This window comes from Vanacampus margaritifer, chromosome 6 (assembly GCF_051991255.1).
Source record: "Vanacampus margaritifer isolate UIUO_Vmar chromosome 6, RoL_Vmar_1.0, whole genome shotgun sequence".
NCBI lineage: Eukaryota > Metazoa > Chordata > Actinopteri > Syngnathiformes > Syngnathidae > Vanacampus > Vanacampus margaritifer.
In genome coordinates this window covers 3,363,573-3,376,903 of record NC_135437.1, presented here as the reverse complement: position 1 = coordinate 3,376,903, position 13,331 = coordinate 3,363,573, and the positions used below count along the sequence as shown (strand labels likewise).

General features: G+C 40.2%; 1 protein-coding gene and 1 long non-coding RNA gene across 5 annotated transcripts in view; one reads left to right on the top strand and one right to left on the bottom strand.

Annotated features, from left to right (window-relative positions):
* Positions 1-13,331, top strand: part of il34 (interleukin 34) — a 73,700-nt gene that overhangs the window by 24,644 nt on the left and 35,725 nt on the right. For all 3 annotated transcript variants that reach the window (XR_013294474.1, XM_077568093.1, XM_077568092.1), the window contains exon 2: positions 1,115-1,410. Coding sequence is in view for 2 of the 3 variants with exons in the window: in XM_077568093.1 (XP_077424219.1) it covers positions 1,365-1,410 (46 nt within the window). In the remaining variant the exon portion in view is untranslated. The remainder of the gene's footprint in view (positions 1-1,114; positions 1,411-13,331) is intronic.
* LOC144053059 (uncharacterized) lies at positions 9,497-13,222 on the bottom strand. Of its 2 annotated transcripts, XR_013294318.1 has the most exons (3): positions 13,087-13,206; positions 10,032-12,994; positions 9,497-9,823 (listed from the first exon to the last, which is right to left on the bottom strand). It is a non-coding gene; the product is annotated as an uncharacterized LOC144053059 (long non-coding RNA). The 2 variants fall into 2 exon arrangements; XR_013294317.1 differs by having other exon boundaries at positions 10,032-13,222.

Sequence of the window (13,331 nt, the reverse complement as noted above, 5' to 3'; positions counted from 1 at the left end):
ATATTAGTAATTTAGCAATGCAGACTGCTCATTTATCACGCATCAATTACGTGAGAAAATAAAAAAAATAGAGGTCCCCGTGAGATGAGGAGTTTGAACAGGCTCGCCTCATTTTCACAAAATATTATTTTTACCTCCTTCCACATCACTCGTCTGGATGGTAAAAATATGATGATGGACTTATAAAAGTGGACCATACGTATTTACTTCCGCAAACACAGCGTTGTGAGTGACTTCGCTTCTTCTTCTGCACGTGCGGGTCACTTTGCGGTCGCGTAACTTTCACAAAGCAGACAGACAGACTGAGGTGACAATTGACATGTAATTTGAATGCTTACTCAAAAAAATCGTATTTGACCAAAAAAATCGGAATCGAGCATTAAGACCTGCAGTGTGAATGTAGCCTTTGACAGATAAATTACCTGCGCCATTGTGGTGAGCCTGGGAAATAATTACCTTGCAGTTACCCGTTTCACCTCGTCATCAGCGACATGGCAAACGGGGAGCACGCACCCTGGTGTTTTCGGAATGTGGGAGGAAGTGGGATTACCCGGAGAAAACCTACGCCGACAACTTTTTGATAATTGTGCTAACAGTAGGCCAGAGTGCTGCCCATATTGCTTGTCTAAATTGCTTCAAGATTGAATTAATCATCAATTTCAAAAGATACTCCACTTTTTACAGATGCCCAACTCTAATATAAAGTACATAACAGTTGTTGAAATTGTATCAAAATGATTCCCAGTAGCAGAGTGAGAATGAATTTGGCTCTAGTAGTCTGTTGTAGCATTCCTGCTGATTATAACTGCATTAGTCAGTGTGATTATTTAATAATAATACATTTAATTTGTAAAGCACTTTACATTTGACATCAAACCTCAAAGTGCTACAGTGGCCGTAACATAAAACACACAATAAAACCAATGTGTTAAAACAAATAACAGACAGTAAAACCACAAAAAACCCCCACTATAAATAAGATAAAACAATCCTAAAAATCACAGTTGATATGTCTTTCTAAAAAGAAAGGTTTTAAGTATTTTCTTAAAACAATCCATTGTCTGTATTTGTATATTGTATGCTTTCTAATTGTGTTTCCTATTTTTTTTTTCAGATTTCCCACAGCAAAAGAATCAGGGGAGACCAACGAAAATGAGTTGCTGTGCCAGAATGGCAATGAAGACTTGATGTGCAGCCACTCATGTTTGGCACGCTGAACACCCCCTAAAGAAGCCTGTGACGTCACACAGCAGTTTGCCCAACTTATATATACATATATTTATATATGTGCCACAAATACATCTACACGCGCACACTGTGCTGATTTCAAAGCACTCTGGAGCTGAGGAATTAAAACCAAGAGTATGGTCCAACGTTTCACCTCAGTCCGCCTGCTGGGAGCCCTCTTGGGTAAGATGCATTAGAAACGCCAAATAAGATGAGCTTGTGTTTGAGAAAAATTTGGAACATGTTTGATGCTGGAAGTTGTTATGACATATGGTGACAGTAGATGCTGACAGAGGCTATCGGAGTAAGGGAAAGGGTATTTTACAATCCACTGACAAATTGACCTTTGGTATCCACTGTAATGTTTACATTTTGGGAAGCAGTTTAGTCTAGGGCTGACATATGACATGGGATCGTCTAGTTCGGGGGTGCCCAAGTTCGGTCCTTAAGAGCCCCTAGCCAGCCTGTTTTCCATGTTTTTCTCCACTAACATACCTGATTCATGATCAGGATCTTTATCAGGCTTCTGCAAAGCTTGTTGATTAGCTGATCATTAGATTCAGCTGTGCTGCAGGAGGGAAACATGGAAAACAGGCTGGATAAGGGCTCTCGAGGACCGAACTTGAGCACCACTGGTCTAGTTCAACTAACTGCATTCTTCAAACAGCAGCTACATTCATATAAACATTCAAATGTTTACTATAACGTCACCCGCTTAGAATAATCGCCCAAGACATATTTTGACAACTGTATTTGTTTTGTTTTTAAACATCTCCTCAGGATACTGGCTACCTTGTTACATCCTTAGTTAAACAGATTATTCAATTCTACCCTTGAAATGAAGTAATAATAATTATGATTTGACTCAGTTTATCGGGTTTTCTGAAAAAAGCAAAATAACTTTAAAACATGATTTAGGCCATTATTTTGGGAAGGTGGTAAAAAGAATGATACATTAATCTCAGAATATCTTACTTATATGCAAGCCAAGCATAATTTTAAATAGCAATATATCAGAACTTTTTCTAAAGTCTACTGCCCCAGAAGTCATACTATTGAAATTAGAATTTCCCTTTACGTATAACACCACAGCATGCATGACATCAGCAAATATTGAGTATTATATATTTATTTGGCATGGAAGGCTTTTTCTGTGGCTTTTTCTACGTGTATTCCAATTGACAGACTCCTTTCATTGACGATAATCTGCAAGACATTCACAAATGTGCAAAAGATCAGTGAGTCTTGTGAGAGCTAACCCTGTACATTCTTTGCTTTTTCTTTAGCTTGTTTGGTGACACTTTTTATAAAATGTCAGCAAGCCCAAAATATATTTAAATCTGAAATATGAATTATTGTGTCCTATGCAAACAAAATGTTGAAAGCTGAATGCTGGAAAAAAGATTTATTCATTAAAATTCCAACAACTTATTCAAACGGATATACATTTTAAAAGGCTTTACTAATACTTAATACAGGCACTGCCTGTGATACAACATTCATTTTCTTTTTGCCGCGTACAAATCTGCTTTCTAGTTGATGTATTTTTATTGAATTTCTTAAAAAAGGCTTGCTGCACACTCTTGTTGGACTGTGTTGGGGCATATTATAACAAACAAACAAACAAACAAACAAACAAAGAAACCGCCTTTCATTTCTAATGTCATTCTTCACAAGAAAAAACTAATATTACACTTAAACCAAAGTTGAACATTAAACATACTACACTTCGTTAACACACATATTACAAAATTTTGTAAAATTTTCGAGACACCCTATATTTGTATTATTTTCTAATATTTGTTTTGACGTCCGAACAAAGCATGGGAAAGGTTTGAGTTTGAACTTAAAAGGTTCCGTTATATTGGTTCCGTTCATTCAACATGGCAGAGGTTTAGGTTTGAGATTAAATGCTTTCAAATTCCTCATACTGTCTGACTTCAAAGATCAACATTGCTGTTGCGCCATATGTTTGGAATGACTTTATCCAGAGTCTTTATGTTAACAGAGCTATGCTTGCTCTAGAAGATGTGTAAAACAAAGAGAGTTTTCTTACTGTAAATCTAATTCCATATCAATGTATAACACATGTTCACATTGGCTTACAAATTTTAATCACTCCCACATGTCAAGTGTCTGTTTTGGAAAATCTGAGGATTGCATTTTACAGTTTATTACCTGACTGGAGTGGCTAGGCCTTGTATCCATAAGCTGCTATAAGGCATTAGAAGACTGAAAACATCACATCGCTACTGCTGTTTTTCGTGTGTGTATTTTAGACATTGCAGGCGAACAGACAGATAGATAGATAGAAAGGCTTGCTCCTGAGTTTTTTTTTTCTTTCTTCCCACAAGTAATTTTGTCTGGATTTGAGAAGCCCTGAAAAACTTTGACAATAGACTTCACACCAACTCTACACACCCCTGTTCAAAATGCCAGGTTTTTGTCATATATAAAAAAATTGACAGAAAGGAATAATTTAAAACTTTTTACACCATTTGTGTGACCTTAACTATGCAACTCAACTGAAAAATGAATAAACTGTTGCCCAAAACAAATGCAATCATTGAGTTGTACATGTGTGCATATCGTTTTTTTGGAACCTTACCCCAGCGGAAAACGAGGGAACACTATTTCAGACTTGCGGTGTATTTTCATCAACAATAAAGTTTTGCATGGTTTATAGATCATGTTTGTGCACTAAATGGTAAAAATTTAAAATCAATAAAAAGTCAAACTTCTTTTTGACAATTTATTTAATTTACTGTACCATGTTTTTAACCCATTAAGGCAGGGAGCACGTGACCGCTCTTCTCCCTTTATAGCCGCGAGAGCGGTTAAGTCATTTGGTTTTGATTTGACCAATTCTTGGTCTCTTAGCTAATTAAATTAATCAGAATATGCACGAGAGGGTGACGTGGGCCTCGTAGCATGTCCTGGAATTTTATCCAAGCATTTATGGTTGACGCAGATTTGCGGGAGTTACGAAATAAATGACCAGATTAACGACGCCACGGGAGGAATTCGAATTAGTGTCGGCAGTGACATTCTGTTAAGAATTACGTTTGTAGACAATGAGGATATTGAAATTTTGGATGGCTTTGTAATGGAATTGACCCTGAGGTTATTAGAACTGCACTCCAGAAGGTAAATATATATGGAGTTATGTACCCCCAGATGCGACATTTGTTTGTTAAGTTAAAAAAGAAATATATATATATATATATATATATATATATATATATATATATATATATATATATACAGTATATATTGAAGGATTATAATAATAAACTTATATTTATGTGAAGACCACTAGTGTAAGCTCTGAAATGTTTTTGGAATTATGTTTCTATCTGCTTCAGGAGCTGAGATATCAATTATTTTTTAATATTGCCATAAAACATAACTTATTTTGAAAAACAAATAACAAGGAAAACATGTCTTCAATGATGACGCACCTGCTGCTTGCCTTTAATCTTCTCCGCCCCGCATGACGTTCTGACTGGTCACGTTGACATCACACTGGCAAAGCGTGCAGAAACCGTGAAACCAGTCTCGACTGCTTTTGGCCAGGAAATTGTGCTCTTTCGTCCATTCAATATTAAAAGATGTCTGACCTTTTGGCATTTTTGCTAGCGCTGCCTTTTTGCTGAAGAAGAAGGCGGCGAGGAAATTGTGTATAGTCACATAGCCACACAAGGAGATTTGTTTACATGTATTGAACCAATGATATACAAGATTTTTAACTGAAACTATTCTTGGCCAATACAGACCAGTTGTGACAAACGGGGGTGGGGTTGATGTTGGGTCACATAAAATCAACCACAGCTCATTTTCTTTAAAAGGCGGACAAACCAGAGTCCGGCTTAGGGTTGTGCAGGACGCAGGACATGTCACTGAAAAGTAGGACTGTCCGGCCTAAATCCGGATGTCTGGCTACCCTAGAACCAACCCCCAAGTGGCCCAGCCTCTGGTATTACTCCTCTCCATTCAAAAGATGCAGAGGGCATCTCGGTTCGAGAAGATTTCAGAAATTCCTACAGTGTTTCACACTGTGAATGCAACACTCCTAGTTGTAGTAGTAGTAGGGTAGCAGCATTCTACCCACATTGCTGAGCGTTGTTTTGAAGCGTGGCTAGTGGTGCTAACAGGTGTAGCGCCGAGATAGCTGTGGGAACAAACCATGTCCCTTTCAACTTCGAAACGTTAACTTAAAAACGAAACAGTCGATTTAACCCTCAAACATCGCGGGGTTGAAATTAAAGATGTGTTTGAGAGTGAAACGCTGTTGAATGAACTCAATATTATTTCCATAGCAATAGATGAGTCCACGGACAGAACTGATGTTGCACAATTGTTCTCATTTGTCCGTTTTCTTGGCGGTATATGCATCCAAGAGGAACTGCTTGGCTTTCTGCTGTTAGAAGGACACACAACTGGCGATGTGGTCTCTGAGATTTCAACATTCCTCTGTCTGGTTATGCACCGTGTGTGTATGTTTATGACAGATGGGACTCCATCCATAGCAGGTAAAATAAGTGGATGGGCAGCATGTGGCTCTGCTGTTGCATCCCAGATGATGTCCTTACACTGTATCGTGCATCAAACGATGTTGTGTGTGAAACTTAGCGGGAGTTTAAACACACTTAAATTTCAGTTCAGACATAAACAAATTATATTTTTATGCACTTTGAGGTATGCCTGGGTAAGATGTGACCAGATTATTATTTACAGAATTGTATTTTATTTTTGTGTTACATTTAATTTACTGTATTTTTTAAGTGAAAAAACACCTCAAGTTCTTGTCAATAACAGCTTTGTTAATTGTGTTTTTATGCTGTTTTTGATATGCCTTTGCCATGTTTCCAAATTTAAAAGGGATGAATAAAAGTGCTTATTTTTCATCTATTCTATCTATAATAATAATAATAATAATAGTAATAATAATATTGCATCAGATTTATGTAGCGCTTTTCTTTCTGGAAAATCAAAGACGCTTCACAATGGACACATTATTCATGCACTCACACATTCATACTGTGGTGGCGGTAAGCTACTTAAGGAGCCACAGCTGCCCTGGGGCAGGTAGATGTACTGTATCTATCTTATTATTCATCTTTTTTTCATCTACAATATTGGTTTGAAATGAGACATTATCAGCTCTTTACTGGGCGTCTAATGTGTCTGGTACATTTCTTGATTTGAAAAATTTAAATATTTGATTGAAGCATATTGTTCCCTCAACGTTTAGGGAACAGCTGAATTTTTGTATTTGTTCACAAATGCTACGAGAATCCATCTTGTACTGCTCCTGCTGTGTAGCATATGGCTGTATGCCGTACTGCTTCACATTGTTACAGATGTTTGAGGAATGGATATACACGTGACGGCAGTGAAAAAAATAAAAAGCAGACTTGGCACTCACAGTACAGTACTACATCCTAGCAGCAATGATGGCCATCACTCTTAACAGGTTTGGGCTGTCTTACTGCCTTCAACCATCAGCCAGTTATTGATTCAGTTGTGCCCCCCATTATCCAGCCTCTTCGCTGGCTCCCACTTGCACTGCGTGATGACATCAAAGCCGAGCTACAGAAACTCCTTGACACTGGTATCATTAAGCAGATCGACGCATCCCCTTGGATTTCAAATCTGGTGGCAGCGAAGAAGATGGGCGGTCTGCGGCCCTGTGTTGACCTCAGGATGGCTAATAAGGCCGTGATTCCCGACAAATACCCACTGCCCACAGCGGAGGAGCTGGCCGCCAGGTTCCATGGGTCTACTGTGTTCACTAAACTTGAGCTGCGCCAACTTGCAGGTTCCATTGCACCTTGACAGTCGCCACCTCACAGCCTTCGTGACTCACATGTTTTTTTTCGCTATACACCCATGCCCTTTGGCCTCAGCTCTGCCCCCAGCTGCTTTCAGAAGATCATGGCCACTATCTTTCTAGGCATCCAAGGTGTGGTCGTGTAGCTGGACGAGATTATGGTGCACGGGGTGACGAGCGCCATACACGATGGCCGCCTCTCCAAAGTGATTGATGTGCTGGACAGCCACAACCTCACTCTCAATGGGGTGCATCTTCGCAGCGCCTGCTATTGAGTTTGTAGGATTTCGCCTGACTGCTGATGGCCTGAGCCCACTGCATTCGAATGTTGACGCTGTATTGCGCCTGCCAGAGCTCTCATTCGCTGCGCAGCTGTCCACGTTCTACTTGTGCTTCCTTCCCTACTACTCCGATACCACTGCACCTCTGCGTGCCCTCCTGAAACAGGGCGCCTCTTGGTCCTGGACGCCAGCATGCTCGGCTGCCATCCGCCAACTCAAAACACAACTCACCTCGTCATTAGTACTTGCTCATTTTCACCTGCAAAGCCCCACATTCGCGACTTGTGAGGCGTCCAACACTGCAGCTGGGGCTGTGCTGTCCCAACTTCATCAGGGGACTGAGCGCCCAGTGGCCTTTGCATCGAGGTCACTCACTTCTACTGAGTAGAAGTACTCGATCGGGGAGAGAGAGGCCCTGGCTTGTGTTTGGGCATGTGAAAGGTGGCACATGTACCTGTATGGATGACACTTTACGCTCCGCACGGACCACAAGGCTCTCACAGCCTTGTTAGCTTCGACTGGGTTGGGACACAAGCTGCTGCGGCTGTACCGGTGGACTAGGAGACTGCAAGCGTATGATTTCACCATTCACCACACCTGGCAGGGAAAATGTGGTGGCGGACCTGTTGTTGTAAGTTGATCTTGAGTGTCCAGCCTCTTATTGCTACCTGTCCCAATTTTTTTTTATAGATTTGTTGGCACCATGAAATTTACAATCAGCATATTTTTCCCTTAAAATTATACCTTAAACATAAATAACAACAGAATACAAATCATGTTCAACCTATATTGAATTGAATACACTACAAAGACGAGATATTTGAGGTACAAACCCAATTTCCAAAAAGTTGGGACAGTATACAAATTGTGAATAAAACTAAATGCAATTATGTGGAAGTGCCAAATTTTAATATTTTATTCAGAATAGATCAAAGAGAACAGGTCAAAAGTTTAAACTGAGAAAATGTATCATTTTAAGGGGAAAGAAACTATGTTGATTTTAAATTCCATGGTGTCAACAGATCTAAAAAAAAAGTTGGGACAAGGCCATTTTCACCACTGCGAGGCATCCCCTCTTCTTCTTACAACAGTCTGCAAACGTCTGGGGATCGAGGAGACAAGTTTCTCAAGTTTAGAAATAGGAATGCTATCCCATTCTTGTCTAACACGCTTTTCTCTAACTGTTGAAATGTCTTGGGCTTTATTTGTTGCACCTTCCCCTTTATGATACGCCAAATGTGCCCTATAAGTGAAAGAAGTGGACTGCAGGCTAGCCATTTCAATACCCGGATCCTTTTCCTATGCAGCCATGATGTTGTAATTGGTACTGCATGTGGTCTGGCATTATCGTGTTGAGAATTGCATGATGATGTTGCCTGGATGGGAGCATATGTTGTTCTTGAATCTGAACATACCTTTCTGCATTGACGATGCCGTTTAAGGGCCCGAAAATCATGGGCTTGACCCTTACACACAGAGATTGTTCCAAATTCTCTGAATCTTTGGATGATGTTATGCACAGTAGATGATGATTACTTCAACCTTTTTGCAATTTTTCGCTGGTAAACACCTTTCTGACATTTCTCCACTATCTTTCTGCGCAAGATTGGAGGAATTGGTGATTCTCTACCCATGTTCGTGTTATGTTTTGGTTTTCTTCTGTTTCCCGTTTCTGATTTCTCCCTTGCTGGGGAAACAGCTGGAGGGCGGATCCTGCCGACTCACCTGCTGCCCATTAGGTCATCAGGCCGAAATAAAAGCCTGGCAGCAACAGAGAGGAGTGTTGGGTTATTGCTCTGTGACGCTACTCACCATACCTGACGTTTTGATACTGCTACCTTTCCAGCGGCAATCTTTCTTGGTGTTGTGGACTCCACTAGTAATTAGTAGTGATGGTAAACTGAAGCATCATGAAGCAATGAGGCCTTCCATCCAACTGATTCACTCCTGGGCCGAAGCATCATGAGGCTTAATTTGTTCTATTGCGCCTTCATGTGGAAAATAAATGTCATGACAGACAGAGTGATTAAAATTATACCATGGATTTGATGTGTTTAAAAGGGCAGGGAGTTGTGATGTGAATGAATGTGCGTGTGGTACTTGAAAGAATGGTTGCTTTATTTTAGACATTGACATATAAACAAGGAACAAGACACACCTTCCATTCATTTTTATTGAGGAAAACTAGCATATCCAAAGTTTTTGGCTTTAAACGGTTTATTTTTTTAGACAGGATTTCTCCTGCTTTTGAAAATAGTCTTTCGCAAGGGACGGATGAGGCCGGGGTACAGAGAAAGGTTATTGCTAGTTTGTAGCGGTTTGGGTAAACATGTTTGTGCAGCTCCCAGTAGTCCAGGGGGTTTGACATCCTGCTTATGTTGGGTTCCCCCAGGTAAGTGTGGACCTCCACAGTCGCATCTGCGGTCTCACTCTGGGTCCTCCTCTGCATGACTGTGTGGTCCAATCGCCGCCAGTTTGTCACCTAAGACACAACAAACAGACTAACAGCCAACAGGCAGTTCTGGCTGCCCATTGTAGAGATGGGAGCAAAAGAATGCCTTATCCCACAATAATGCACTGCCGCTCATTTCCTATTGCTTAATTAACACCATTAGAATGTATCAAATATTTTTTATTTTTCTGGAGAAGAAGAAAAAGGAAAAAAAGAAAAAGAATGTATCGAATATTACCTTGCTCCACAGGCTGGGAAGCTTCTGATGTGTCCGGTTGTGTTGATGAAGATGATGGGTTGGAGGAGGAGGAGGAGGAGGAAGATGCCCTGTGCTTGATCACTGTCGCACATTCACCTGTGAGCCTCCTCTCAGCCTCTTGTGCTTTATTGGGGCTAAAGAGTGTTCTCTTGGTACCCAAGTTCTTTAGAACAAAGTTTACACTTCACCTTTTGAAATATCAGCAAGTAGAAGAAAGACATTAAAACGAGGGATACACTGTGTTGTCACAATAATTTACAATATATATTCACACTGGTTATTATAATTTGTACCTTTTTAGGAGAGATCTGTTCAAAATGATCCCAGACAGGGGATGTTCTCTTCTTTTTCGTTGTGGACTGGACGGTGCGTCCATTGCAAAACGAATCCGATTGAATTAAGGTTTGAAGATGCGAGTTGTGTCAGTGTGTCAGTGTCACCTGTGAGCTCATTGTCGTCTCGGTGCGCCATTTTATTTCGAGTCACCCACGAAACTATGTGTTGGCGATGACGTAGGAAGCCCGTCTGGCGAGGCTTCGGACGTAGCAACGCGCGTTCCGAGGCTTCGGGCGTGGCCACAAGCGTAATCGACACATGCCTCGATGCGCGCTTTGCAGATTTTTTTTCCGGTTTACTCGGCACACATCGGCGCCTCGGCACAGTAGGGCACATCACTAGTAATTAGACTAGTAGCGTTTTTCTTTAATCTACTATGTATGCTACTCTCCTCTGTTTTATCCGCCCTCCGACGTGATTTTGTGTTTTCTTGTTTTTTCCCATGACGTACACCTTTTTGTCGTCGTCGCCTTTTGTTAAACAACCTTTTGTCCACGTGCTGTGAGCCTTTTGTTGGTTCATTAAAATTGAGTGACTTTCGCCCTTGCTGGGTCTGCTCTTTTCTTTTGGGGTCCAACAAACACTAACCACTCGTGACAGTTTGCTTCTGAGAGACACTGCCACTCCGAGTAGCTCTTTACATACTCCAATCAAGTTGCCAATGGACCTCATTAGTGGTAACTGGTCTTCCAGCTGTTTTTTTATACGTGCAATTGACTTTTCCAGCCTCTTATTGCTACCTGTCCCAACTTTTTTTTTTAGATTTGTTGGCACCATGAAATTTACAATCAGCATATTTTTCCCTTAAAATTATACATGATCCCAGTTTAAACTTTTTACCTGTCATCTATGTTCTATTCTGAACAAAATTTGGAAATTCGGCACTTCCACATAGTTGCATTCAGTTTTCATTCACAATTTGTATAGTGTCCCAACATTTTGGGAATTGGGTTTGTACAAACTAATAAACTTGTTTTTAGCAAATAATAATGAACATAGAATTTTATGGCTGCAACATGTTCCAAAAGAGCTGGGACAGGTTTATGTTTACCACTATTTTTACATCACCTTTTCTTTTAACAACAGTCAATAAACGTTTGTAGGTGTAATTCTATCCCATTCTTGATTGATGTACAGCTTCAGCTGTTCAACAGTCCGGGGTCTCCATTGTTGTATTTTACACCTCATAATGCGGCACATATTTTTAATGGGAGACGGATCTGAACTGCAGGCAGGGCCGTCCAGTACCTGCACTCTTTTACTACGAAGCCACGCAGAATGTGGTTTGGCATTGTCTTGCTGAAATGTGTAAGCAGGGGCATCTATGAAAAAGATGTTGTTTGGATGGCAGCATATGGTTTCTTCAAAACCTGCACCTTTCAGCATTAATGGTGCCTTCCCAAATGTGAAAGTTACCCATGCCATTGGCACTAACACAGCTCCATACCATCACAGATGTTGGCTTTTGAAATTTGCGTCCATAACAATCCGGATGGTTCTTTTCCTATTTGACTCAGAGGACACGACAACCACAATTTCCCAAAACAATTTGAAATGTGGATTCGTCAGATCACAGAACACTTGAGCTCAGGCCCAGAGATGCCGGCGGCGTTTCTGGGTATTGTTGATAAATGGCTTTGGCTTTGCATAGTAGACGATACCCGCTTCAACGTTTTTGGTTGCATTAACCTTTTTATAAAAAATGCAAAAACTGCTGGTTACATAACATGAAGACTACATTAATCTCTTTTACTGGGTGTCTTTCCACCTTCAATGCTGAGGTTTTTGATTTATTCTAAGTCACAACAGTTTTGTCTAGCACAAAACAGAGATATATTTTTAATTTCTTTAATGGTCACTTGTTTCTTGGTGGGCATGTGTAACGGCCATTATTTGTACCCAATAGCCCAATGGTTGATTTGGTTTGTCCTTGGTTTATGATGGTCGCGACATACAGGGTTTGAAAGTTTTTTTCCCATATGATTTTTTTAATGTAATTATTACTTTACAAATGTGTTAGAATTTCATTTTAATTGTTCTATAGCTTGTTTGAAACCTTCAGAGTTTTCATGGTAGTTTCCATTGAGGTGCAATGAGGGAACATTGTGAATGAAAATGTCGACTCAAATGTTGCGTCTAGAAAGAAGACTTGTAAATTGTATATATTTTTTTTTAAAAACTGTCTTTTTGTTCAAAAAGGACTCTGTCATATTTTTATTTGTGTACTTGTGGATTAAGAAGGATTGTGAAATTGAGTTTGCTTGTACTGGTTACTCTTTGTGTATAATTGGATTAGGCCATTTTGCTAGATAGTGCTTATCATGCGGACTCTCACATGCAAACACATGATTTATTAGGAGCGTCATCAGGCAGCAGTTGGTTTGCTGTACAAATTAACCAAAATACATGTAGTACTGCTTTTGTACACCACTGTATAATCAAAGATAGACACAAAAATCCTCCTTCGGTCAGATCAAACAAAAGCTAACATTTTCATCACAGTGAATAGAAAAGCTACGAGTAGCGTTTACGGGTGGCAAGCAGACCCTTGCATCCAACACTTCTACTGCAGGCTAATGACAACCCTGAGTTGCCTAACAAATTGTCTGGGGAAAAAAATGCATGCAGTCAACTCTTGACCTGAACAGCACACCCGTTTGTGACCATTGAAAAGGGGGGATAACAAGGTGTTACTCACAGACGGAATTGAATTTGTTGAACGCTAAAACCCTTTCTCTCTTTGTAGTCGGGCACAACAGCAGAGTAGCTTCCTGCTGATAATAAAGAAAAGTTGAGCTTGTTCACTTCATCATCCGGTTTAAACAACCTTTGCTTTGTCTCTTTATGACTATTACCCCCTTATAAAGACTTTCTTCTCCTGTACAATCTTTAAAGGATTCACTCTGGAAGGGGCTTTGTATCGCCACATTTTACAGCCAAATA